Source organism: Chiroxiphia lanceolata, chromosome 10, assembly GCF_009829145.1.
Source record: "Chiroxiphia lanceolata isolate bChiLan1 chromosome 10, bChiLan1.pri, whole genome shotgun sequence".
Classification (NCBI taxonomy): domain Eukaryota; kingdom Metazoa; phylum Chordata; class Aves; order Passeriformes; family Pipridae; genus Chiroxiphia; species Chiroxiphia lanceolata.
In genome coordinates this window covers 23,693,262-23,718,465 of record NC_045646.1, presented here as the reverse complement: position 1 = coordinate 23,718,465, position 25,204 = coordinate 23,693,262, and the positions used below count along the sequence as shown (strand labels likewise).

Sequence of the window (25,204 nt, the reverse complement as noted above, 5' to 3'; positions counted from 1 at the left end):
GGTGGAAAAGAACAGGATGGAGCCACCTGTCTCGGAGAAGGCATGTTTCTGGGATAGCCTGCAAGGTGGGGCCTGGTTTCTGAAAGGGCTGTGGGCAGTTTGGCAGTGTGCCCTGCTTTAATGATTTAATGAGAGCTCCTCTCAGCTCTGTTCTGGCAGGGAAATGCCCTGTGTTGTTGTATCCTCCCAGCAGGTTCTGGCTCATTCTAGAAGGCACCTCCAGCCCTTCCTCGATAGGAGGTGGTGTTACCTCATTGCATGGGTAGGTCACTCATTCCAAGCTCCTTTGCTCACCATTGGCAGCTGCAGAAGATTCATTGTAGGGGAGACTCCCTTGTTCCAGCTCATGCTGCTGATGCTGGGAGCCAGAACCAACTCATCACAAGGGAGTTCCTCTCCTCCTGGCTTCCTTTCCCACAGCAATAGCCAGAACTGCAATGAAGTCTGATGCTTCTCCTTTCTCATATTGGTAAAGTCTTGGCCCTGAAGGCTGTTCCAGATGGGCAGGTGCTTAGATGTGAGTGTTCTGCTGCTGTTAGACTGGTTCCAGCAATGATGGTCAAAAGCAAAGATATGCCCTGTGCTGTGTTTCTGCAAGGGTACCTCAGCCTCCCCTGGAAACAGTCCCTGCCAGTGACTGGAAATGCAGCCTGTGGGAATTGAGGGAAGAGAAACCCTTCACACAGACATTTATGTCAGGCAGGTCCTGACATCATCCTAGGTTTTCTACCATGTCTTGTGCTGTCTGTGGAAGGATAGTAGATCTTAGAGACTGGAAATGAAACCAAAAAAAAGGAAAAACAACCAAAGACAGCAACTTGCATAGCAGTGTGAAAGCACTGGAACCAGTGACAATGACCTGCCAAGCGTCACAGGATGTACTGACTCTTGTTACATTGGGAATAGTTACTACAGTATAGAAGTCCAGGTTTCTATTGTACTTTCAATCAGGCTTCCTCACTAAAAACCTTTTTATCTTGACAGTCAGCTGTGCTTCTTTATACAGAACCACTGACACCCTGGAGAAGCCCTGACATGGAGAACGTGTGAAGTGTATAGTGGTGGAGAGAACAGATCCTCCCTAGAGTCACAACAATGGCAAAATAGATCTCTGAGAGGCACTGCTCAGGCAGGGCTCCTGGCAGGTCTAGCAGGGCAGATTTACTCCCTGAGTTAGGGAAACTGATGCTGTGTCATAGGAAATGGATGGAATTGGGTTGGGTGGCCAGTCCTGCAGCCCTCAGCAGCCTTTCAGAGATGCCTGGGATGCAGATTGCCTTGGTATGGCACTGGCCTGGGAGGCCCTGTGAGCTCAGAAAGCAAGAGCCGGGCAAGTATGGCAGGAATGTCTGAGTGTGGCTGTGTTCAAAGGGCAGGTGCCCTGTCTTGTCACTTGGTGCTGAGCTTTACTTGCTTAAAGGCTTACAGAAAAACAGGGGTCAAGTTGGCAAGCTCAGGTATTTGCATTGCAGGCAAGTAGGTGATCTTCTTAGATGACTGTAGCTGACTGCATCAGAACTGGCCCACCTCCAGAGCTGAAGTGACACAGGGACCTAAGCCAGAAAGGTGGATGGCTGCAAGTGGAGCAGATTGTGTGTGCTGCTATGCTGCATAAACATGATGCTGGGGAGAAAGCCCTGCTGCCTTCTAGGAATCCTGCTCTGAATGCATATTGACAAATTCATTGAGAGCTGCATTTTTGATGCTCTTCAGCTTCTCAGCTCAGGAGTCCAATGCAAGGTGTGGATAGTTTAAAATTAAAGCTAGAAATTATAACTCTTGGTACTAAACTCTTGGTTTTCAGGGTAATAAAAATGGAATCTGAGCTCAGCCCTGTGAGGCTGGCAATGCTGGAGACTTTGGGAGCGTAGCAGAAACCCAGGCTCAAGCTCTGTTGCCAGTGCTGCACCTTCTCTGGGGACACTGTGCTGCAGAAATGGCTGGCAGTGGGATGGCTGCACAGGGGGTGGATTCAAACCTTCCCAGTGCCCTCTATGCCCCATTTTTAATTCTTTCTTGTCTCTGCCACTCTGCTGGGGGTTGTGTATTCAATTGCTTTTATCAACTTTTTATTGTAATTTTCTTTGGTAGAAGTTGCTGAGTGGCAGAGGAATATGCTGATTTTTAACGTTCCTGGATCCCACTGCAGTCTCAAGACTCAGCATTTAATGCTAAATCCAGCAAATCAGAGTTGGCTGTGACAGCCAGACATTCATTCCTTACTTTTTTTTTAATAGTTCAGAGGAAAGAGGCTCTTATTGAGCAAAGGAAACCAGACACTCAAGTTCTGTCTGAATTTTCATGACAATTACCAAGGGCTAAAACATCTCAAGCTGTTTTTCACTGTACAGTTTATTAAGAAAACAGCTAGAGTCTGGCACTGCAGTGCCTAGACAGCCTGGGGAGCCCCACTAGTCACTCACAATGCCTTTCCAGTAAGGGAGCAGAGGATTTTGATCCTTTCTTGCTGGAGAGGTTTTCTCCTTAATCTTTCATATATATGTCTGTCTTCCACACTCTAGTCTGGTTTTGAATGCTGTGTAGCTCTGGCTGTGCTCATTCTTGTTCATGCTGTCTACAAGTCTTGTTCTGAGCCCTGGGCAGCCTGTTTCAATGCCTGACCACCCTTTCAGTGAAGAAATTTTTCCTAATATCTAATCCAAACCTCCCCTGGTGCAACTTGAAGCCATTTGCTCTTGTACCGCAGCTTGTCATCTGGGAGAAGTGACTATGGTAAGGCTCAAGCTGTAGTTTGCTCCCCTGTTTCCATACAACCCATTAGTTCTTCAGGATGAGGAGAGCTCATCTGTGTGGAGATGTGCACCTCAGAGCCCTGATCTGCTTTGGGTGGTGAAGGATCTGCAGCAGCATCACCTCTGTGATGTTACCATTGGTTCTGGCGTGTGGTTCAAAGCTGCTCTGCAGGCAGCAGGAGACTTTCCCCTGACTTTAATAGGCTGTGGTTTGGGGCTTAGCTGAGCTGGCATTTACACTAGCTGTTCGAATAAATCCCAGAAGGAAGGGGTCACTTGGTGGAGAAACAAAAGTAGAAAAGGGACATGAATTTTCCTTTCCTAAGGAAACAGTTCCCTGCTGTTCGTAAGAGCTGCTAGGCTGGTGAAAGACTGGATGTGGCACTCAGTGCCATGGTCTGGTTGAAAGGTGTGTTGGGTCATAGGTTGGACTCGATGATCTCAGAGGTCTTTTCTAACCTAGTTGATTCTGTGATTCTAGGGTGGAATGAGATGAACTTTGAGTTCCCTTCCAGCCCAAACCATTCTGTCATTCTATGGAATGCTGTTAGAAATGCATCCTACTGCTCCCTCATTGCTTCCGCCTTATGACTTGAGCTCCCTTCCTCGTGCACATCCCTCTTGGCTTCTTTCTCTCCACCAAAGTATATTGTGTCTGGCTGTATTCTTCCAGCTGTTGAAATGTAGCACTGGATCGTGTTTCTTTTAGGTCTGACTTGCGAGTGAGGCTTTGATGCCGAGTGGAGCAGAGGGAAGTTTATTTGAGTAACCTCGGGTAGTGTGGTGCTCTGAGACCACACAGCCATGTCTCATGGCTTCTTGAGCTCTCCCCTGGGGCAGACGAGCTCATATGAGCGGGAACACTTTCAAGAGCACTCCTCTCCTGCTAATTCATTTTCCCCTGGGCTCGCCAGTGTTTACATACTTTCAGCTCCGTGGCTGGCCTTGAGTCTGCAACTTGTATTTCTTATTTTTTATAATGCCTTCTAAGCAGCTCTTCACTTTTTCCATATCCTTTTGTTCCATCTCTGTGAGCAGAAGTTTTGGAGCTTTCTCTGTTTTGATCATTCCCTTCTGGACCAGTTTTCCATTCCCTGTTGTCAGCTCCTGTGCATGCTAGTCCACGCAGTGGGAAGCCCTGTGGATGGATTGTCTTGCCAGGTGACGTGTGCCCATTTCACCCAGCATGGATGGCAGCCAGGCCATTGAGGAATTTGGAGCAAGATGATGTGTCTTCACTGCTCATGCGCACTGGCCAGATGCAATTCCATTTTATGCTGAGGGATGCATCACACTAGTGTCACCCTGAACCTGGCCTGAACATCATGGGGGACAGAGGCACTGCCCTTTCAGTAGAGTGTGCTCCTCTGCCCCTGCCAAGGGAGTCCTTGAGAGAGAAAAGGTAATGGAGCTGGTGTCCTGGGAAAGTGCAGAGGAGGGCTGCTGAAGCATGTTCCTTTGCCCTGTCCTGTCTGGGGCTGGATGGCTGCTGGAGCCCTCCTTGGCAGGGGGACCAGTCACAGCCCCAGGTGCTGGAGATGTCTGCTCTTCACTTATTTCAGGGCTCCCCTACATCAGGTGTGAAAAGAGCATAGGCTCTTTTCCTCATCTCTTGTTGCAGATGAGGAGCCCAGCCAGCTGTCTCCATCTTCTGCCTCCAGCAGTGACAATAGACATATGAAAATCAGGAGGGAATTTCCTCCTTCCCCTTCCCCCATGGCCTGGCTGTGCTGCTAACAGGAAAAGCAGACTGAAAGATTGTTTTGACCCTGATGGACATGCTCTGGAAAGTGGATGTGACTGCCAAGCTCTCCACATCCATCACCATGATAAGCATTGGCCAACAGCTTGTCCTCTTTCTGCTGCCCGGTGAAAGGGAGAGGGGTTCTGTCCATGTGCCGGGGAAGCCCTCACCTCGTGCAAGTCCTGCAGCAGGTACCATTATGGAACAACCTTGGCAGGGAAGCTGGAGCTGAAGGGCTTCCTTGCCATCCTCCCTGGACTGACGTATCTTAGAGTAAACTGTGTACTAGGGAAGTCATGGGTCTCTTGAGCCTTTATCTTTCACTGGCTGTGGATGCACTTTTCTTCTGTTGGAAAGAGAAACTTGGGTCTAAAACAAAGTTAGCCAAGACTGCAGCTGTCTTTCTGTACCAGAGTGACCTCAGCCCTGTCAGTCTTCATTACTTCCATGTAAATATCTCAGAGCTAATGGACTTGCTTCAGATACTTTGAGTGCCGTAAACTTGGGAATAAGCCAGTGAACTCTTCCCTGGAATTCTGGGTAACTTTGGTTCATGTAACTTGAGATGCAAGGATCCACATTTCTGTAGGGGTGGAGAACTATAAAACTGACTTACTCTAAAGCTGAGTATAAGCCAGCTGAGGCTCTAGTCCTGGAGATAATATCAGCAAGGTGTGTAACCCCTTAAAGCCTCTTTCATTAGGTAGAGACATACTGACCTGTACTGGGACTCTTTCTTGCTGGGAGAACCCCTCTGTCTAGTGTTTTCTTATGTGGTTTCATAGTCTCTTTCTGGCTTGTTCTACTGGCTGTCATGGTGACACACAATGTGAGAAAGGCAGATAAATAGTGTGAATGCCACACAGGCAGTGAACTTCCTGAGTGACAGCTCCGGGGAAGGGACACTGCAGGGCCTGCTTGGCAAATAAAACCAGGACAAGAATAACAGTCACTTTAGTTGTATTAATAACTTCCTCTGGTCTCGGGGATAGTGCTGGGGAGGAACAGTATCACAGGGGACACTGAGCTACTGCTGTTACTGTTGCTGCAGAGCCTCATGAAAGGATCATCTGTACATTTTGATCTTACATTAGTCATGAGTGAAAAGTGGCTTTTTTTGGAACACTGAATAGATTTTCACCAGTCTAACAAGGTATTCCTGTGACTGACATTTGAAGAGTTCTTCTAAAGTTTAGTACTTTTTTTATTTAAGGAAAAAAAAAAGAAAGTGATTCTTAAAGGTGTTAGTGTGAGTGTCCCTTTTGAGTCACTAAGCGGAAGAACTGTGGAAATGCTCTGAAATCTGCATGTTTTTTGAGGAATATGGGGTGCTCTGCTGCAGTGAGAGCACCCGTGAGGAGGCTGGAGCTCCATCTCAGAGATGGGGGTGCCTGGGGATCTGAGAGTGCAATGAAGGAAAGAGGGAGACTCTTTACCTCATTTAAATTGTATTTTTGCTTGCTGAGCACATCCAGTTTTCTGATGGTGTGTTTAACCCCTCCAGGTCCTCAGATCTAGTCACTGATCAAATCTTTCCATCCTCTCACCCATTTTCTTTCTCGTTGCAACCCTGTAGAACAGTTCTGTGTGGCTTTTAAACACTGGAACTTCACCAGGCTTCTGGCTATGTTTGGGAGAGACCTTGGACAGACTCCACAGAGACCTAACACTGTAAAATACTTCACAGTATGCTTGATAAATATGGCTATTCCAGATAACAAAGCATGGAGGGAATTCAACTTCCTAGCCGATCCAAAGGAAATCAATGTGCCATTGTGCAGTGGTAGTTCTGCAGGGGAGCAAAAGGGTTGCATTTCCAGGTCGTTGGTCCTGATAAAAGCCTGATGAGGGACAGCTGGCTGGGATGTTTGAGCATGAAGGGTTTATGCCCAGTGGTGTTGGTAAAGTGTGGGGGAGACCCCAGGAAGTTGGCTGGTACCCAGAGCTGAGCTCAAGCACTTATCGCTGGCACTAACAGGAAGATGATTGCTGCTGGGACATCTTCCATGGAGCTCTTGCTGCAGGCAGGTCAGCCTGGCAGGAAGACTGTCCTCTGGGAGATTAGATAATTGACTGACCCTCCATCCCTCAGTGGGGTAGGATAGGCAATGTTAAGTATTGTAGGCAGAGTGGACAAATTCTTAAAGCTACCTGTTTTTCAGGTGGAGACTGAGGCATACTCCTTGCATTGAAGAGGATGGCAACCCTGAGCAACAGCTTCCTCATGAGGGGAAGAGGAAGGGCAGGCACTCTGCTCTCTGGTGACAGGACCCAAGGGAATGGCATGAAGCTATGTCAGGGGGGTTAGATTGGATATTAGAAAAAGGCTCTTCCCCCAGAGGGTGGTTGGGCACTGAACAGGCTGCCCATGGCAGTGGTCACGACCCCATACCTGCCAGAGCTCAAGGAGTGTTTGGACAAGGCTCTCAGGCACATGATGGGATTGTTGGAGCTGTCCTGTGTAGGGCCAGGGGTTCATCTTGATGATCCTTGTGTGTCCTTTCCAACTCCAACTCAGGATTCTATGAATCCTGCGTTCCAGCTGTGATTCTGTGAACCCTCTTGGCCCTGTAGCTTTGCCTCCCTTTTTTGTTTTGGTGCCATGGAAGAACTGAAGATGCTTATCTCGTGTGCTTTGCCTGTCACATTGGAACAGCTTTCTCTGATCTAAAAAAACCAGGAACACTTTGTCTAAAGGGTGTTAAAGGGTTGTGCTGATGACAAAAACCCCGGGTTGTTCAAACTATTTGAATTCCATCACCTCCTGTGCAGCATGTGCGGGGCTGAGAGCCAACAGCAATACAAACCATGGTGGTGCACTTCTTCCCTGTCCTGGTGGTGCCTTTGGGCTGCTTTCCCCAAAGCTGTGCACCCAGTGCTGAGAGGTGGTCAAACCATACCAAGGTCAGCTTATTTCATTCCACCTCTCTCTGTGGAGAGTTTTCCCCAGTCCTGGTCCCCTAGCATTTCTTTTCCCCCACAGTAGAGAACGTGCTGAACTACGGCTGCATGCAGGCAGCGTGGGCACGTGTAATGAAGGAGAGTTATTTCCTTTGATTATTCAAGACTGAGCTCTGTGTGTGTGTGTGTAATGACCTTTCTTCTTTTCACAGGCATAACGTGGGGCAAGGTGGTGTCTCTCTACGCCGTGGCAGCGGGGCTGGCAGTGGACTGCGTGCGGCACGCGCAGCCAGCCATGGTTCACACCATCGTCGACTGCCTGGGGGAGTTTGTCCGCAAGACCTTGGTGACGTGGCTGAAAAGGAGAGGAGGCTGGGTAAGAAATGCTGTCTGATCAAACTTGCTTCTGCATGTGCAGGCTAGAAAATATCCTGATTGATGAAAGTGCGGGTGTCCCTACTGCAGCTTTATGCTGAAAAGGGCTGTGTGAGATTCTCTTCCACAGCCCCGTGGCCACCTCTGTCCTGCTTACACCTTGCTAGACTTACATATCTCTGTTACTGGTCCTGCCCTGTGTAGCTGAGCCACAATAATTCAATCCTGACCCACCAGCACCTATTCTGTTCCTGATCTTCTCTGGAGCTAACAGCCAGTCATAGTGGGAGACTGTAAATTAGGGTCATTTCAGTGAGGCCCTGGCACAGGTTGCCCACAGAAGCTGTGACTGCCCCATCCCTGCAGTTGTTCCAGGCCAGGTTGGACAGGGCTTGGAGCAACCTGGTCTAGTGGAAGGTGTCCCTGCCCTTGGCAGGGGTTTGAACTAGATGGTCTTTAAGGTGTCTTCCAACCCAAGCCATTCTATGATTCTCTTGGCCAGCTGTTTTCCAGAAACTGAAAAAAAATGAGGCTTTCTGACTTAATTCTCCTTTCACCTTTAAGCATCTGATTTCTTTGGTCTCTCTATACCCAATGGGAGCGTTGGCTCCTGTGGAGGATTGTTCAGAATAAGAACTTTGCTTTGGTCCTGTGGAATAACCAGACACCTTTCCAGTGACTTTCCCAGCAGACTGGGATGACTGGCTGGCAGCTGGGTGGTGCATGTTATGTACCAGGTTCTGTGTGCCTGTCTGTCAGGGACATGGACACTCCTTGGAGCAATAGAGCCCAAAGTGCTTTGGTGTACTGCCAGGAAGATGCTACCTGGAGCTAAATATTGCCCAATGACACCACTGAGCTCATGGGACATTGTGTTCCGAAGGCATGTGCTCTTTCCAGACTGAGCCACAGCAGCAAATTCCCTCTTGTCCAAGAGGTGAAATTTATTTCTGAGCCAACAGGAAATGGTCAGACACCCCACCCACAAAGACCCAGAGAGGGGGGACATCTTTTTCCAAACTAAGTATTGCTCCTCTGTGCTAAGACTTCCCAAGTGTGCCTGTAGCTGGTTCAGTCACCTAATTTTTCTAGGAGTGAAGGCACCTTTTTGGTGAAGAGCAATGGATCCCTTGCACTTACTAAGTGCCAATCCTGCCTTAAATCATCCCTCCCCTCTCTAAACTGTGTCACCTTGAGGCCAACTGACTCAGGTGACTGTTTGGTTGGGCTAAAAGCAACCTTTGATTTGAATGCCCTGATCTATTCCGTTTTGCATCCCCACAATTAATTGTGCCGAGGCAGGTAAAGAGGATATCCTGGGATTAAGTAGCACTGTTCCTGCCTGTGAATACCTGTCCCTGCCTCAGTGTTATTTGAGGCTTACTTTAACTGCATACCTGTGGAGCTGCTTGAAATGTGTTCTCTGAAACAATTTTTCCTTTGGAAAAGATCCAGTTTCATTAAAATGGAAACATTGCGTAGGAACGTGTCTCCTTCTGGTTCCCAACTGTTTTTTTTCTTTGTTTTGGTAAAACCTGCATGTTCTGATAAGTTAGCATCTTGTTTTAAGTTTTGTATTACTTCATTAGAGTTCAAAACAAGGTGTTGGGATAGTTCCAAAAGGATATTTTTGGAAAGTTTTTGTTGCAAAGCAAACAAGCTTCAAAACAAGCTGCGACGAGGATATATTTGCCCACCAGAAAGGAGGGGTCCCTTCAAGTCTGGGGGAAAGCTGCCAATCTTCCTGTCATCTTGTGCTGTGCTTCCCTGAACATTCTTCCCCTTGATCTAGGCACTGTAGCAAGGTATTTCCCAGCTTTGTTCACTAAGGGGCCAGACCAAACAACTCTGTGATGGGGACCCTCTCGCCTGCTGCCTGGCCTAGCTGGTGTTAGTTTGTCTTGGCACAAAGTCCTTGTTTCTCCTGTGCACATGGCTCCCATCAGCTCAGATGAAGGCTGCCAAGAGTAACCACCGTGCCCTGAGCTGGTCCAGAAAAGCCACTGTGGAGACCTTGAAAAGGCATTTGAAATTCTCCACTCAGCAGCAGGTTCCCATGCTGCTTCCATAGGGTGGAGAGGACCCTACCCCACAAAACCCAACTCAAACCTCTTTGGAGGAACGAAGAAAGTTTGAGGCATCATCTCTCCCTGTGGAGAGTTTGGAGCCTCAGTAGTGGCTTTAGAGTAGAATAGAAAGATTTTAATTTTCTTAGCAGCATTTGCTACAAAGCAGTGCATGTGACTTGAGCTTGTTTGAACAACTAACACAGAAGCTCAAACTGCCATTGCAGCAGTTTATCAGTGCCTGACAAAGCTCAAAGACCTGCTTTATTAAGTAGCTTTGAAGTTTTCAATTCCAGTGCCTTATCAGGTATGCTTGATTTGGATAAGAGCAGCTAAGGCAATTGTTATACAGCTGAGCAATTTTGCTTATCTAAGCAAGCCCTATACAAATTTGTAAATGCTTCTGAGTGTAGCTCCTCTTGGTTAGAGCAGTGAACTCATTGTCTTTGGGAGAACATAGCTGGGCTTTAAGGAGTTCACATTTTCTCATCTGGCAGTTAACCCTCTGCAGCTCTAATCAACCTAGTGTGCATATTTGGGCCTTCTACTGGCTCACATGAGGCACTAAAGTCCTCATTCACAGCTTATGTTTCTCATGGATCAGGTACCCTAACATACACGTTCAGACAGCTTCCTGCACGTCATGACTTCTCTCGACTAAAGGGACAGTTTGACACATCTTTGTCTTAGACATGGCACTGTGCAGGTCACTAAAATTGAACAGGCTGAATCAGTCCAGACTTTTCTAAAATGCAAATAGGGCGAGTGTGCTAAGCCATCACTGAAAGTGTTCAGGGAGACCCACTTTGCTTTCCTCCACAATACAGATAAAGTACCTATAACCACTGCTACCACCCTGCAGCATCTTCTGTTAGCTGCCTTGGCTGCGTGCTACGTTTGCTCGTGTTTTTTTGCTATAAGCAGCTGCATTTCCACACCTTGGTGCTGACTCAGCTTCCTCCTGTCATCCTGTTTCTTCCCATCCCTACGTGCCTGTATTCATTCCTCCTGCAGTCTCTGCTTGTCAGTTATTCACGGGCTCAGCATCTCCTGATGCTCCCAGGAGATCAGCAGTGCGGGGAGCTGCAGCATGCCAGCCTTCCAGACACTGTGGGGGAGGAACTGCTGGAACACATGGCTGCTCTCAGCAGAGCTTTGGTCTGTAGGTGATGAAGGGGTTGGTCAGTGCAGCTGTGCTCACTAACCAGCTGCTGGCATTTGTCCCTTCAGCCACCTTTTGCTTCCTTCTAATAATGATCAAAGTTGCTGAGGCGAGGCTCACCCATGTCTTCAACACAGGCAGAAGGACTGGAGAAGACTGTTGGGGTATTTATCATCTCTCATGTCCTGTTTTGGGGGTGAACATCTCAGGGTTTAGAGCCTGCACCCCCTGTTACTCAACCACAGTCCCCACATCTCCTTGTGCTAGGCTGAAGTTTAACCACAACTCAGTTATATCACTGGCAGAGCTTCTAATTTTGATTCCTCCACCAGAAGATGCAGTTTTCTTTCTACCTCTGTCCTGTTCACTTTACCCTCCAGGTATTTTCCACCTTCTCCTCCCTGTGCCAGGTGGAGAGCCTGTCTTCATCAATTTGCTGTGTTGTTGTTATTTTTTATTCATTGCAGGCCAGCTTCTCTTCTTGTTAACACTTGAAACCAGCAGCCCAAGCCATCTTTAAATCTGACCCATGCGTCTGGGAGGCATCTCTGCCAGCACACATATTTCCACACACAAAGCTTGCATTGCTTTAGGTCTAAATCGAGGGTTGGCTTGCTTGCTTGTCTTCCAAAGAAAACACTGAGGCAAGAGAAAAAGTGCAAGCAACTTGAGTTGATATTAAACAGGACAACCTCTGGGAAGCATCCGGCTTTACAGAAAAGGATGGGAATGCTGATACTGCCAAAGTTTCCTAAACCTTTCAAACGGGGAAAGAAAGTTGTATTTAGCTATTCAAAATGGAAAAAGCTGGGCAATCTTCTTGTCCAGCATTTCTTTCCTCGGTGGTGGCTGAAAAGGGGGACACTTTGCCTTGTTGATGGGGAGTGAGGAAAGTGTATTTTGCAGGGCTCTTGGGCCTGATTTAATAACTTTTGGTGTGTGGAAGGGTCAGAGCAAGCATCTGGTGCTGCAGCAGCAGTGGTGTGGTACTGTGGGTTGTGGGGCTGGGAGAGCCTGCAGCGGTGGCTGATGTGGGCACCTCTCTCTGACGATCTCTCTTCCCTCCTCATTAGGCAGACATCACAAAATGTGTGGTGAATACTGACCCCAGCCTTCGCTCCCACTGGCTCGTGGCTGCTGTTTGCAGCTTTGGTCACTTCCTCAAGGCCATCTTCTTTGTCCTGCTGCCTGAGAGATGAGTCCGAGTTGCCAAGTGCACCCCCTTGCCCCATCTCTTCCCCCCCTCCGCAAGCAACAAGAAGTGACTGGAGATGTAATTCCAGATTGGTAATGGCAATTTCTGAAGAGGAGGAAGAGAAGAACTGGGACGAACAGAAGGCTTGTTTTCCTCTGCCTTCATCTAGGAGCAGATCATCAACCACTGCTGCTCCTTTTGCAGCCACAGGAGCCTCTCTGACCATTAATTCTTTCAAGAGTCTTGTTTTCCTGGGTAACTTGCATGTGTGGTCTGGATGTTGCCAGTCCCTGGGCACGCTGATGGCATGTGCAGCATGGAATGTCAGATGTCTGTTCCTTACAGCTGTGTTGCACGGTTATGCTAGTGCCAGGCAGAGGGGAGGAGGAAGGGAATATTATTTGAAATGGGATAAGAAAATAGAAGAGGGGGAGAGTCCCTCCTTCACTCCATGTGATTCCCCTTTCAGTCCTCAGACTTGCCTTGTGTTAATTCTTGTCGTTAGGTTTGTGCTTAAAGTTCATCTCCTTTATCCCTGACTGACCTGCTGGGCTCTGCCCCAGCACAGCATGGTGGGTTTTTAACAGGATAAAACCAAACATTTTGTCAACAAATGCTTCTCCCTGACCTGACATGTGTTGGAAATGGGTCTGAGTAGCCGTGTGAGGGGCAGGATGAGAAGGCAGTTGCAGGCGATGCAGCAGGACAGTGTGTTTTGTTGACCCCTCTCACTGCACTCCCACACCATTCCAACAGGAGAGCGAGGGGCAATGCCTTCAAGCAACAACTTGGGATGGAATTTCATCATGAAGAGAAATGGTTTTTCCACTGAGATTTTGTCAGAGCTAAGCGTGTAAGTAGGAAAGGCCAGAGGGGGCATGAGCAGAAATAGGGAAACAGTAAGTGAGCTGGCTGGCATTGTGAAGGGGGTGAGCTGTGGCAAAAGTAGCTGATGTATATTTCTCTTTTAATCTCTTTGGAAGTACAACTCGCAGTCTTCTTTGTGGCAAACAATAAAAGAAATAGGTGGTGTTTCACTATTGCACAGGCTATTGTATTTGTTTCCAGAGTTAACAATTCCAAAAAAGGCCAGAACAGTGCAGAGACAAACACTCTGGCCATGCTAAAAATACTTCAGCTTTTCCCCTGGTAGAGCATGTTAACGTGTTAAAACTACAACTCACCCAGTTCATGCCTGGAATTTAACCCATGTTCTTGCCATGTCAGAAATGTGCTGTTTTCACTGACAGATGTAGGGCCTTGCTGACATCAGCAGGGAAAGGCTGTGGAGCCTCTTCTCTGCCAAAGCCTCACGGAGATGCCCTGCTCAGTGCCTTGCTCCCAGGAGTGTGGCAATTAACACAGAAAAAACCCCTTCTGGATTAAGAACATGTGGCACTATGGGAGGTTTTGCTAGGTTTTTTTTCCTGATTTCTCTCCCAGATATTTAGAGGGGTTTTACTCTTCCATACAGGAGTTACAAAGGTGTTTGAGAATAAAGCAGAGCCTTGATTTTTGGTACTATCTGTGGGCAGGATCTCTGCTAACTGTTAGTAGTGCTGTGCTCTGACCAGCAGAAACCCTAGCAGAGGATGTGTAGGGGTTAGATCCTTGTGCATTCCTGCTTTTGGCTGCTCCAGCTCTTTGCACTTTGGCTGATGTCTTGGTGTATGGGTACCAGGCCCAGCTTTAGCCCTGGTGCATCCCCAGTGAAGAGTGCTGTACCAGCTTGGTCTACAAGTACCTTTTCAGTAGTAAAGCAATTCTCATGGGTCAAAACCCTTAAAGGGCAACCTCCCCCAATCCACAATCTCCCAACAAAACCACTCACTGACAAGGAGAGAGCCTTGCATTCCATATCAAAGCCGTGTGCTGCCTTTGATAGTGGGTAGGGAGACCCTGGGATGGGTTATACTGACAGGTTCCCAGTGTGGATACAGCTGATGGTACCCTGAGGCTGGGGCATTTTTATGTATGTAAAGCTTGCAGCAGTTCCCCAAATAATCCCAAACTGCCAAAAGAATATTTAATTTTTTTCCCCTTCCTGATGTAATTATATTGGCATTAGGGGTTTTGCTGGCACCCCTTACAGCTGGGATTTTCTTCCTTAGATTCTTGGTAGATCCGGCTATGGAAGTTTAGAGCAGGTACAGAACACACAGTGAATTACACTAATCACTTTTGAGCAGGAGAGAGAGGATCCCCTCCCCTCTGCAACAGAGGCATGGGGATGCAGCTATGTTGTCCTAATGGAGCTTGTGGAAAAGTAGACTTTGGATTTCTGGAAGTGCCCTGGTTGTGTGCAGACTTTGGCTTGGACAGCTTCACAACTCATCAAGTCCAGCTTGCCTTATCATACCCTGTGTTTTATGGAGTGTATGGGAGTTACTGAAGCAGTACAGTCTGACACTGGGACTGGCAAGACCTCTCTCAATTTAGATGCTGTTTTGAAATGTAATACTTAAGGTTATGGCTGCTTTTTCAGTAAACTAATGATATCAGAGAGAATACTAAGGAACATAAAGAGTTAAATGTACCAATTAAGTGGATTTAACAAAAAGATAATGACAAGCCAAATAAAGCAGCATTGCTGGAAAGGAATGTGTGTGGGTGGGAAGGGGGTTGCAGAGGCAGATAAAGGCTCGGCCTGGAAACTGCCAATAATGAAGAGGTGATTTTGATGCCCTCGAATATGTTTCAGACTTCTCTGGCTTTTGTCTGTCTTCTTGCATTTGCAAGTCCCTGCAAAACATACTGGGGCTGAATGGTGTGTTGCTCATCTTGCACTTGGTGTTAAAGGATGATCTTTTGATCTTCTCACTCCTGTAATAACCAAAGCAGCAGCAGCCTTGCCACCAAAATAAACAACAAAACAAACACAATTGCACACACAGCTCTGCATTTGGAAAGTAGCAGTCTTGAGCATGATATAGCCAAGTTTTTATGTTGTGTTCAGTCCTAGCTGTTATGTTTAGGTGTTTCAGAGTACTTCTAGAGGTCCTTTACAATCTCAGCAATTCTAGGGCTCTGTGATTTTTCTATTCCCTCTTCTCTTTTGGCCAGTCCTACCTGATGGGAGACATCAGAGTTGGTTGTTTATCACCCCGATAAACATTTTCCTTTTAAATGATTGGTGAAGATCCTAGGACTAGGTCTAATTTATTTAGTTGTTAAAGAAAACCAAGAAAAAACAAGTACCAAAGTTAGTACTGTAGTACTATTGTGCTGCTCCATACCGTAAGCCAGCATCAAAATCTGAAAACATCCAAACTAACCATCTCATCCTTTTCCCCCAGTGTGCTTCCAATGATCTGCTTGAGAACACTGCTCGTAGTAAAAGCTGCCTTCATTTTTTTTAAGCTGTTTTCCTCACACTGAGTGTTCTAGGTGAGAATTAGCTACACACAAACTGTCTTGGGGGTTGCTCCCTGTCCCCAGTGACCTTTCAGTCCAGTGTTTTTGCTGAAGGGCAGCAGTCAGGGAGGTGGGGGGCAGACCTCCTCTCAGCACGGGGACACGTGGCTGCTGCTCACCCTGTTAGGCACACATAAAATCCAGATGGGCTTTAGCTGTCTTCTTGCTGTCCCACCAGAAAAGCTGGAAGCATAGGGAAAAGATGAGGCAGGGTCAGGTGGAGGCATGGGAAATTACTAGGAAGAAGCAGGAGGAGGGAGAACGGGTTGGATGGAGGTGAGGAAATGGCATATAGTATTTTTGTGGTTATAGAGCCTTTTGCAGAGGAGAGTGGCCTGTGTGCTATAGCAGTAGGGAATGTAAAGGTCCAGAGAGTAGTGCCTGGAGGAACCTGAGCCTCAGCTCTCCTTTGTTGACAGAAGAACTCGCCTCCAGTAAGGATTATCCCACCATCCTTCACCTCCGTCGCCAACCTCATTCTCTGTTTGTTTAGAGCAGACCTACATAGAAATACCTGTTTTATCACAAAGGGGAGGAGCAGAAAAGCTGTCTTGGCTTGGAAGTTTCAATGATGAGCATTTGACAGTGCTTATCCTGTCCTAGACATGATCTTGCTCCAGTCACAGCCTGAGTTGTACCTCTCCCGTGTCAAACACTGGCAGCAGGTTCACCTTCTTCAAAGCAATACTGAAGAAAACAGTCTCTGTCTTGCAGCAGATGTCACCTGTGTTCCTGCAGTGCTTTTTCTCCTGCAAACAGAAAGAAAACAGTCTGTGAAGCTGTTAATTTATCAGACTTGCATCTGTATTACAGACCAAAGTACAAAACAATAGCGACAGGGAGTGAGATTGAAGTTTCCTGGGAAATTGCAACACCAAACTTCCTCATTTTCAGAGCTGTTCTTTAGACCCTGAGAAAAAGCTCTGCCTGTATTTTTTTTTATTCTCCTTTTAATGTGCAAAGTCTGCAAGTGGGTTTTTTTTGTGCACAATTAAACTGAATATGAAGCAGATTGTAAGTCCTTTAGACGAGTTTCTGAAAAGATCAGTCCCCGAAGGCGTTCCAACAGCTTTGCCAAGAGCCTTCTTGATGTGGCTCTTGTCAATGTGTGTCCCCTTGAATTTCTTCACTGTCATCGGTTTTTTAAGTCTACTATTTATAATGTTATAGGCATAGATTTGCCACAGATTAATTATTCTCTTAGGGCAATGTGAAAACAATGCATGCTACTAGATTAATGACAAGAAAACAGCAATTTAATGTACTGCTGGCTGACTCTATAAATTTCCTCTATGCAAGTGGTTTGACAGCTGGAGTTTAAATACTCGCTCTGAAAAGCCTGTAACCTCTTTAACTCTAAACATTTTGACCCACTGGGATTATGAGCCCCCAGCACAGCTAAACAGAGCGATCCTTGGTTGAACTTTACACCGTCACCAGGACCTGGAAGTGTATTGCATGTTCAAGCAGGGTCTGTGGGAAATAGAGTACCCCTGGGTCAATCACACGACATGAAGACCATGTCCAGGCAAGGTCAGATGAAAAAAAAATGCTTCCCCTTTCACAGAATTTAAAAAATAAGGAGTTGGGAGGGGAATTTCCAGCTTCCTTACAAGCATATTTCAGAGCTTTAACTCAGGAGAAATTTCGTCTCTTTGCCCATACCCCAGCAGACAGCACCAGAGCTTGTCTTCTCCATCACTGCAGGAAGACTTGCTGATACATCTCTACTGGCGTCAAACACAATCCCCCGTTGTTTCAAATTTCCACTTCTAGCCCTATCTTGTGACCTTCACTGTTGCTTTTGTTGAGCTCTGTGTTTAAGCAAGATAAGATGTGTTTTCCATTCCCCTTCCCCTGCTGAATGTGACTCATGCTGAGATTGCTCTTGAGACCCTTTCAGTCATCTGAAGGGCAACTGATTTGGACTTTGGAGGACTCTGGGCAGCACCAAGGACCTTCAGTGTCACTAATGTGATGGGAGCTGAGAGGATGGGCCGCTTGGCAGGACCAGCCCTTGCAGTGTCTCACCTGACTCTCATCAGGCAGGAGCTGGAGATCCTGCAGCCAGTCCCTGCTATGCAGATCCATTCTCCCACTGCTCTGTGACACTGTTCAGGCAACATTAAGCCACCTGAAAGTTGAAGCCCTCTCGGTATCATGGTGTTGCCTTTTTACTCCTAACATGGAGGTGTTGGGAGCTGTTCAGTAGTGACCACGGGGACAGTTTGTTCCCATTTCCCACCAGAGCTGAGCCTGGATTTTCTGGTAATCTAAGAAGGGGATTAAAGCCCCCCCCAAAATAGCCTTTTATTTTGATCTCCTTGGCACTTCAAAAGAACAATTAAATCACTCTTAAGCTGCTAGAACATACTTTGCTCTCAGTTCCTCAGCCAGGAATGGCCAGCCTGTCCTTTTTAAGCCTGGCAAGCATCTGCCAGCTAACTCACTTGCCTTGTGCCGTCAGCTTTCCCTCTCAGTTCACTGGCGTTGCTCCTGAGCAAAGATGTCTGACCCCCATGGCCAGCTGACCCAGCAGGTTGTTTTCTCCCCCAGAGAAGGCAACCCCATGCAAACCATGTGGTGGCTACGGCAGAGTCAGGTGCTCCCCCGAACGGCATCGTGCCCCACTGCCTGGTGTGTTTTCCCTTTGATTAGGGCTGATGCATGCATTTATACAGGGTGGAAAAGGAGAAAGCATGGCTGGCATTTGAAAGGGAGCAAACAGCTCCAAGGGTTGTGTTCACAGCCTGTCCTGCTGCCGTCAGGGTTTGGGTACATCACTGGCCCTCCCCAGCTGATGCACACCACGAGCCTGTAATCTATGGCTAATGGTGGATTACTTGAAGCTGGGAAAAGGTGCTTGGAAAATCTGTGCCCTTGGGTTTTATGGCTTAACTGGAGGAGCAGAACAGCACTGCTAAAAATAGTTACATGTTCAGGCTCACGTTTTGTCTCTGAGAGCAACGGATTCACAAAGTCGAGCCCAGGCTGTGCATTATTACAAACTTGGAGGCTGGAACTAGCTTGAGCTAAATTATGAGGTGCCGTTCCCAAACCCTGCAGCACATCAGGGGGACGACTGGAAAAATTGCGCAGCAGGTTTGCTTATATTTAAACAGTTTAATAAAAATAAAGAAGTTAATAGAATGGCTTGTATTGGCTTTTATTGATTCACAGCCTTGAGGATTTCTGTAGGGATGAAGACTGGATGGAGCAACAACGCTGTGTGGGGCAGCTGTTCTGGGGTGTTCTACCATCATAACTGGCAGAAAGGTTTTCCTGGCCGTTTTAGGCTTCAGCTCCAGTGTCAGAACTGGAGCTGGAGGAGAAGGAGCACACAGCCATCCCGGGATGGGTGAGGGCACAGCAGCTGGGAGAAGGCAGCCTGGCACCCAACCCCAGGGCTCTGGCCCTTTGAGTTGCTGCTGAATCTCATGCCAAAGGGCTGTTTCTATTTCCTGCCTCCCACAGCAAACACAGCTCCAGTGCTGAGCAGAAACAATGTCTTGAGGACACCAGGAGCCTGAACGGTTGACATGCCAAGATTAATGTGCAGTGACTTAAATCAGTTTATTTAGGTGTTCATAAAATGTTCATAAAGCACTGAAGGAAAGGAGAAGAGAAAGCTGTTAAGGGGTGCAGTGTGGTCCAGGAGTATCCCATGGATTCACAGTGTACTTTCCAAAACCCAGTTATCTTGTGGAGACAGCTTCTTAGCAAGAAGCATTTGTTGACTGCATATAGTTCTCTCTGCAGACATAAAAATTTCAATCAGCCACGCATTTGAAGGGAAGAAGAGCAGCTGAGAAAACATTTGCCCTTTTTCAAAGAGCTTTATTTACTTTAGGATCAGAGTGATTTAGCATGGAGGCACCAGCCGGGGCTGGAGGCAAAGCTGCACTTCCCTTGAAGAGGGAGTTGAGGATTAGATCAAAAGTGGAATTTAATCCTGGTATCTTTCACTTGAAATATTTAACAAAGTGCCTCCAATTTACTTTCAGCAACTTCTCCTAGAACAGTGGTGTCCTCAGGCTTTGAGGGAGTGAAATACTGGGCCATTTGTCTGGAGGAAGCGAGTCATGTGCATGGCCCTCCCTGCCTCATTACCATGGGTAGAGGTGAATGTTCCCATCCCATGACCAGAAACCAAGCAGGGAAGGAAGAGTGGAGCACCAAAGGAATGAACAGGGTGATTTAATATCCCAGAACTGATGCACAAAAGACCTGATGACTTGAAGGGATCACACGGGACAGCACAGCTGACCTCTGTATTTGCAGGGCACGTCTCTCCCAGGCTGACTCTGTTTTTAGAGGGAGTCTCTTCCTTCCCTGTGGGCTCAGTGCTCAGGGTGCTGGCTTTGGGACAGGCAGGGGCCCCTGGCAGAGCTGGCTCTACAGTCAGGCAGGACACTGTGGTGGCATTGCTGATGCCAACATTGGACAACAGCCTCTAAGCACAAGCCAGTTGCTTTCTGTCTCCCACACCTTTTCTGACTTGAAGTTTAACTTACAAAACACAACACTGGTTTTAAATGCTTGGGGAAAAATTGTGAATATTCAGGCCAAGCTCTCCGTTCCAGAGTGCATGGGTCCATCTGGCTTTGCATGTCCCTTGGGTGGCCAGGAGCCCCAGACTGAGTGGCTGGACCAGGCATGTGTTGAAGCTGCTCAGAGGAGAATGAGAAGATGCTGGCACTCACTGGTGGCACTGGGAGAGAAGCAAAAGACAACTCAACCAAAGCCAGTCAAAAACCCCATGGTTATGCTGTGTGATGAAAATTAGAGGAAGCTGGAGCTGCAGAGTCACAGAATCACAGAATATGCTGAGTTGGAAGGGACCCACAAGGATCACGGAGTCCAACCATTAACCAGGACCATCCCCAGGAGTCACCCCACCCTGTGCCTGAGAGGATCATCCAAACGCTTTCGAACTCTGGCAGCCTTGGTGCTGTGCCCACTGCCTTGGGGAGCCTGGTCAGTGCCCAACCACCCTCTGGGAGAAGAACCTTTTTCTAATACCTAACCTAACCCTGCCCTGACACAGCTCCAGGCCATTTCCTCAGGTCCTGTCACTGGTCACCACAGAGAAGAGATCAGTGTCTGCCCCTCCTCTCCCCTCACAGGGAAGTTATAGACTACAATGAGGTCTCCCCTCAGTCTCCTCTTTTCCAGGCTGAGTCAGTGGCAGGTGCAGAGCTGCGTGGGGAAGTCAAGGTTCAGCCACAGCACACAAGCCTCAAAATGCAGAGGAGCATCACTGCACGTGGGTGCAGCGATTCCTTACAACAATAATAGCACAAAACCGCCTCTCTGATTAATCCTGCATATAAAGGCCAGGTCGGATGGGGCTTGGGGCAACCTGGTCTAGTGGACGTTGTCCCTGCCCATGGCAGAGAGTTTGGAGTGAGATGGTTTTTAACCATTCTGTGATTCTGTAAATGGGTATAAATATGCGTTGGCTCTTCAGCGCTGATTTACTATCCCCGCCCTCTACAGAAAACCATCTCTCTTGGGTGCTCTGAGGCAGCTGCTCTCTCCGACACCTCTTGCTGTGCAGAGGAGGTGTGGGGCTCACGGGAAGGTGGGACATGCTACGGGGACATGGCCATATTAAACCTCTGAGTGATGCTGACAAACCAGTTCTTCTGACTTCCCGCTGCCCAGTGCTGTGTGCTGGGTTTGCCTTGGCAAACAGAGGGCTCTCCGGGGTGGGATGGGCACTTTGGGTATAATCACCTGTGCATGTAAACCTACCAAACTACCTTTGGGTTTGGGATGGGGTGAGACCAAACAGCCTCTCCCTCAGTGGGAGGATGTGGGAGCAGAAGACCTTCAGAAAAAACAGTGAGGAGGGAAAGCTTAGCACCCGTTCAAGGAAACTTTTGCTGCCAGAGAAAAGCTTTAAAGTGAGAAGGAATTAATTTTCATGAAGGATGCTGTGTATGTTCTCTTTATCTGCCTGCTGAGAGGTAACTCCCTTGCTACAAGTGATAAAATTCTCACAGACAGGCCTGGAGGCTCCCTCAGAGCAGCCAGGCAGGCCATAAAGCACAGGGGGAGAACTCAGCCTGGGGTTTTACTGCACATGTCAAAGGTGTTGCCATAAAAGCACCAAAACAGGTTTCCATTTTTGCCTTTTTGGTGAGCTGTATTGATAATTTGGATATATACTGCAGTGTTCCTCACTGTGAAAATAAATTTTCTTTAAAGCTTTAGCCACAGCCTGGTGCCTGGGGTTACTTGTATGCATATCAAGCCTTACAGAGGTGGAGGTTTAGATTGGATATTAGGAAAGATTTCTTCACTGGTGATCAAGCACTGAAGCAGGCTGCCCAGGGCAGTGGTGGATTCACTATCCCTGGAGGGATCTGAGAGATGTGTGGATATGGCACTTGAGGGACATGGGTTAGCAGTAGTCTTGGCACTGCTGGGGGAACAGTTGGACTTGATGACCTTTTCCAACCTTAATCATTCCAAGATTCTATGATTAATCCTATTTTGCATGGCTGACAGCTCCTGAGAGCGGCCTTTGCCGGATCACAAGAGGCAGAGAGAGGAGAGCAGGGTTTAATTTGCCCCCTTAAAATGGGCAGGGTTAGGGGGGCAGCACTGCCTGTCTTCTCCTGCTGTAGAACTCTGGTGTATTAGAGAGCAACAGCCTCTCCTGGGGAGGCTGTGGGCAGCCTCTGGTGCTGATTCCCACAGTCTGGAGAGGGAGGAGCTGGAGAAGATCCCGGGACCATGTCCCCACAGACCTCTCATACACACTGCCATCTCAGGGGAGCACTGGGTCCCGGACAGGGGTGTGCATACACAGCACAGACAAATGGGATTTACAGGTGCTGGCTTCCTCATCTTACTCCTGGGAGCAGTAATGTCAAGGGTGCACAGAAGACCGAGAAAAACAGCTCTAAAGGGGAAAAGTATTTGCAAACGTGCCTGTTCTCCAGGCATTCCATAAGCAGTATGTTTGGAACAAACCCCGACACCTTTAGTAACAGTTCAATCTGCTAAAAATATGTTATTTGACTCAAAAAGCAATCTGGGAACCTAAACATTACCCCCATTCCCATAGCTCCAGCCTCTCCCAGCCAGCCCCAGCGCCCATGGGTGGGAAGGCAGGCAGTGTCTGCTGCCCCCCAGGCAGCACCATGGTGCTGAGGGGACCCACCACAGTGAGATGGTCCATTTTCTGCTAAAAGGTTTGTAATTAAGAGCTCTGGCTCCCTGACGATGTGTATCCTATAAAGCCATTAAATAAAGGAGGAGCCGTCACCACTCTTGAAAAAATAAACAAATCAGAGAAAAAAAAAAGGTGCACTAGAAGGAAGCAGAGTTTGGGCTGCATTTCCAGGCGTGGGATGCTGCTTGTGCAGGTGCAGACATTTATGGGCATGGATTTGTGAAGGCTACTTGAGCCATGGAGAGGAATTACCCACACAAACTCAAACCCTGAATGAAATCTGACCCGTGTGTCAGCTGGATCTCAAAGTTCTTTCACTTGCAGTAACTCTCATTAAATCCTTACTCTCATTTGAGGTACTACTTCCAGACAGTGCGATATCCTCCTAGTTTAGGAGACAAAAAAGACTCCAACCTCTATGTGATTGCATTTCCTACTACATACAGAATATTTTTTTGACCTCCAAACTACATCTGGAAATACCAATCTGTCATTTCAGGAGAGCAGACCACCGTCCTTGTGCCTCTCATGAGTGGAATTATGTTTTATTGTGACCAGAGAGCTACTGAGCCAAATGTTTGGTAGCATTTGGTAGCATGGGTAGAGGTGCACAGCCAGTCCTGAAAACATGAGGCTTTGGACATGAGGCTGTTAGTGCCAGAAAGGGCATGTTGAGCCCACTGCCAGCATAGAGAGATGGACCTTTCAGAGAAATCCAGTAATTTTCCAGCACTACAGAACACTGCTCCTCCCACAGCACTGCTTTCACCACTGCACCAAGGGGTCCGGAGGGCACTGGCCTGCTCCCAGGGCACTGCTGGTGGCCACCTTCCTTGTGTCAGGTTGGAGGTGGATGAATCTACACTTCAGGTTGCTTTGCTGGTGTCTGGCTGAAGGCTTGGAATCAGGTTACAAAAACCACTGTAGTGCTGCAAAACCCCCTCAGTGCATGGTCCGGTCTTGTCTCAGAGGAAATGCTGTTTTATTCAAACACATGATCATTCATAGTGCTTAGATAATGAATGCAGGATTAAAAGAAAAATCTCCATGTCTGGATACTCCAGTGCTTTAGGCAGCAGGAGAATAATGTTTCAAGGCTGGGAGACATAAGTGTGCATAGAATTCCCCTTTTGGCACAGCTACTGCTTGTAGCCAGGGGTGGTTATTTATGTCCCTGCTTGAGATACTCTGTAGCTCCCAAGTCTCTTGAGCAGTTCTCTTGGGTGGCCGGACCTTGCCCTGGCACTGGTGTTACACTCTGTCCCAAATATTCCCTTTCCACAACGACTTATTTTTCTTCTAGCATCAAGGCTGGCCTCTTTCTTCTGTCACTTGCTGAAGGCAATAGCAGAGCAGATTTCTCCCTTTCCCCTCAAAGCTAAAGGCTTTTGTGTCAAATACACCAGCCCCATCCTCCCAGCCCTTACAGCTGGGTGTTTGGCCACCCATACCATGGCTGGAAAATGTTGCATATGAGTAAAACAGACATTACAGTGCTACAGGAGCCGCTCTTCAGAAGTTGCGGGGGGGTGGGGGGTGGGGGGGGGGTGTGACAGACAAAACATGGTTGCTGGAGTTTTGTTTCCTGTGGAAACCAGGCCAAAAAAAGGTTAAAATAAACCCACTCCAGGCTGACAGCTCTGTCACAACAGGCAGCATGCAGTGGGAATGCAGGGCATCTCCTCCACAGCCTGTCTGTGGCTGATCTGTGCAACAGCCACGTTGGATTTCAGCCGAGGGATCGCCGGTCTTCTGAAGGCTGGGACTGAGTGTTTGCTGAAGCAATAGCCAAGGCCATGCTCTGATACTGTGGTCCTGGTTTTGGCACTAAGAAAGTCCAGATGATGTCTTTGGTGGTGGTGATGCCGTTGTCGGTGACGATGCCACTGTTGGAGACGATGCTGTCCTGGGTGGTGCTGCCATTCTGGCAGCTTTGGAGCTGTAAGATACACTTGGTGCCCACAGAGCTCTGCTTCTCAGCTCCCTTCCCACACCTCTGCTGCTTTTCCCAGACTATTTTCACCCATAATACTTTTCACCATAGAATGCCCCAGGCATCAAGTCATGATCACCGTGCTGATCCTGTCCGTTGATGTCCCTTCCACGACAAAGCTGTGAGTTCATTTTGACAAGCTCAGCTGTGTGGGCAGTGCTTTCAGGCTGGTGAGCCCTCACTGCCTGCAGGTGTGCAGCCTCGGACGTGTTTCAACAGTGCTGTGAACCATCAGCACTTTTAAAGAAAAATGAAATAATCAGGCCAGATCTTGTCAAATCCTCTCACCTGATGGATGGAATCTGTTTACTTTATTGCTTAAAAAAAAAAATAAAAAAGAGAGAAGCTAATTAAGTCTCATTGGAGCCATACCTGCTTTCATCCAGAAGCTGCTGCCAGCGCACCTCTGGACTTA

General features: G+C 47.8%; 1 protein-coding gene across 4 annotated transcripts in view; it reads left to right on the top strand.

Moving 5' to 3' along the window:
• Positions 1-25,204, top strand: part of BOK (BCL2 family apoptosis regulator BOK) — a 35,042-nt gene that overhangs the window by 5,542 nt on the left and 4,296 nt on the right. For 2 of the 4 annotated variants that reach the window (XM_032698283.1, XM_032698281.1), the window contains exon 4: positions 7,611-7,774. In XM_032698283.1, coding sequence (XP_032554174.1) covers positions 7,611-7,774 — 164 coding nt within the window. Of the gene's footprint in view, positions 1-7,610; positions 7,775-12,074; positions 13,242-25,204 lie in introns of those variants that run through there. The other 2 variants (XM_032698282.1, XM_032698280.1) reach the window with 2 other exon arrangements.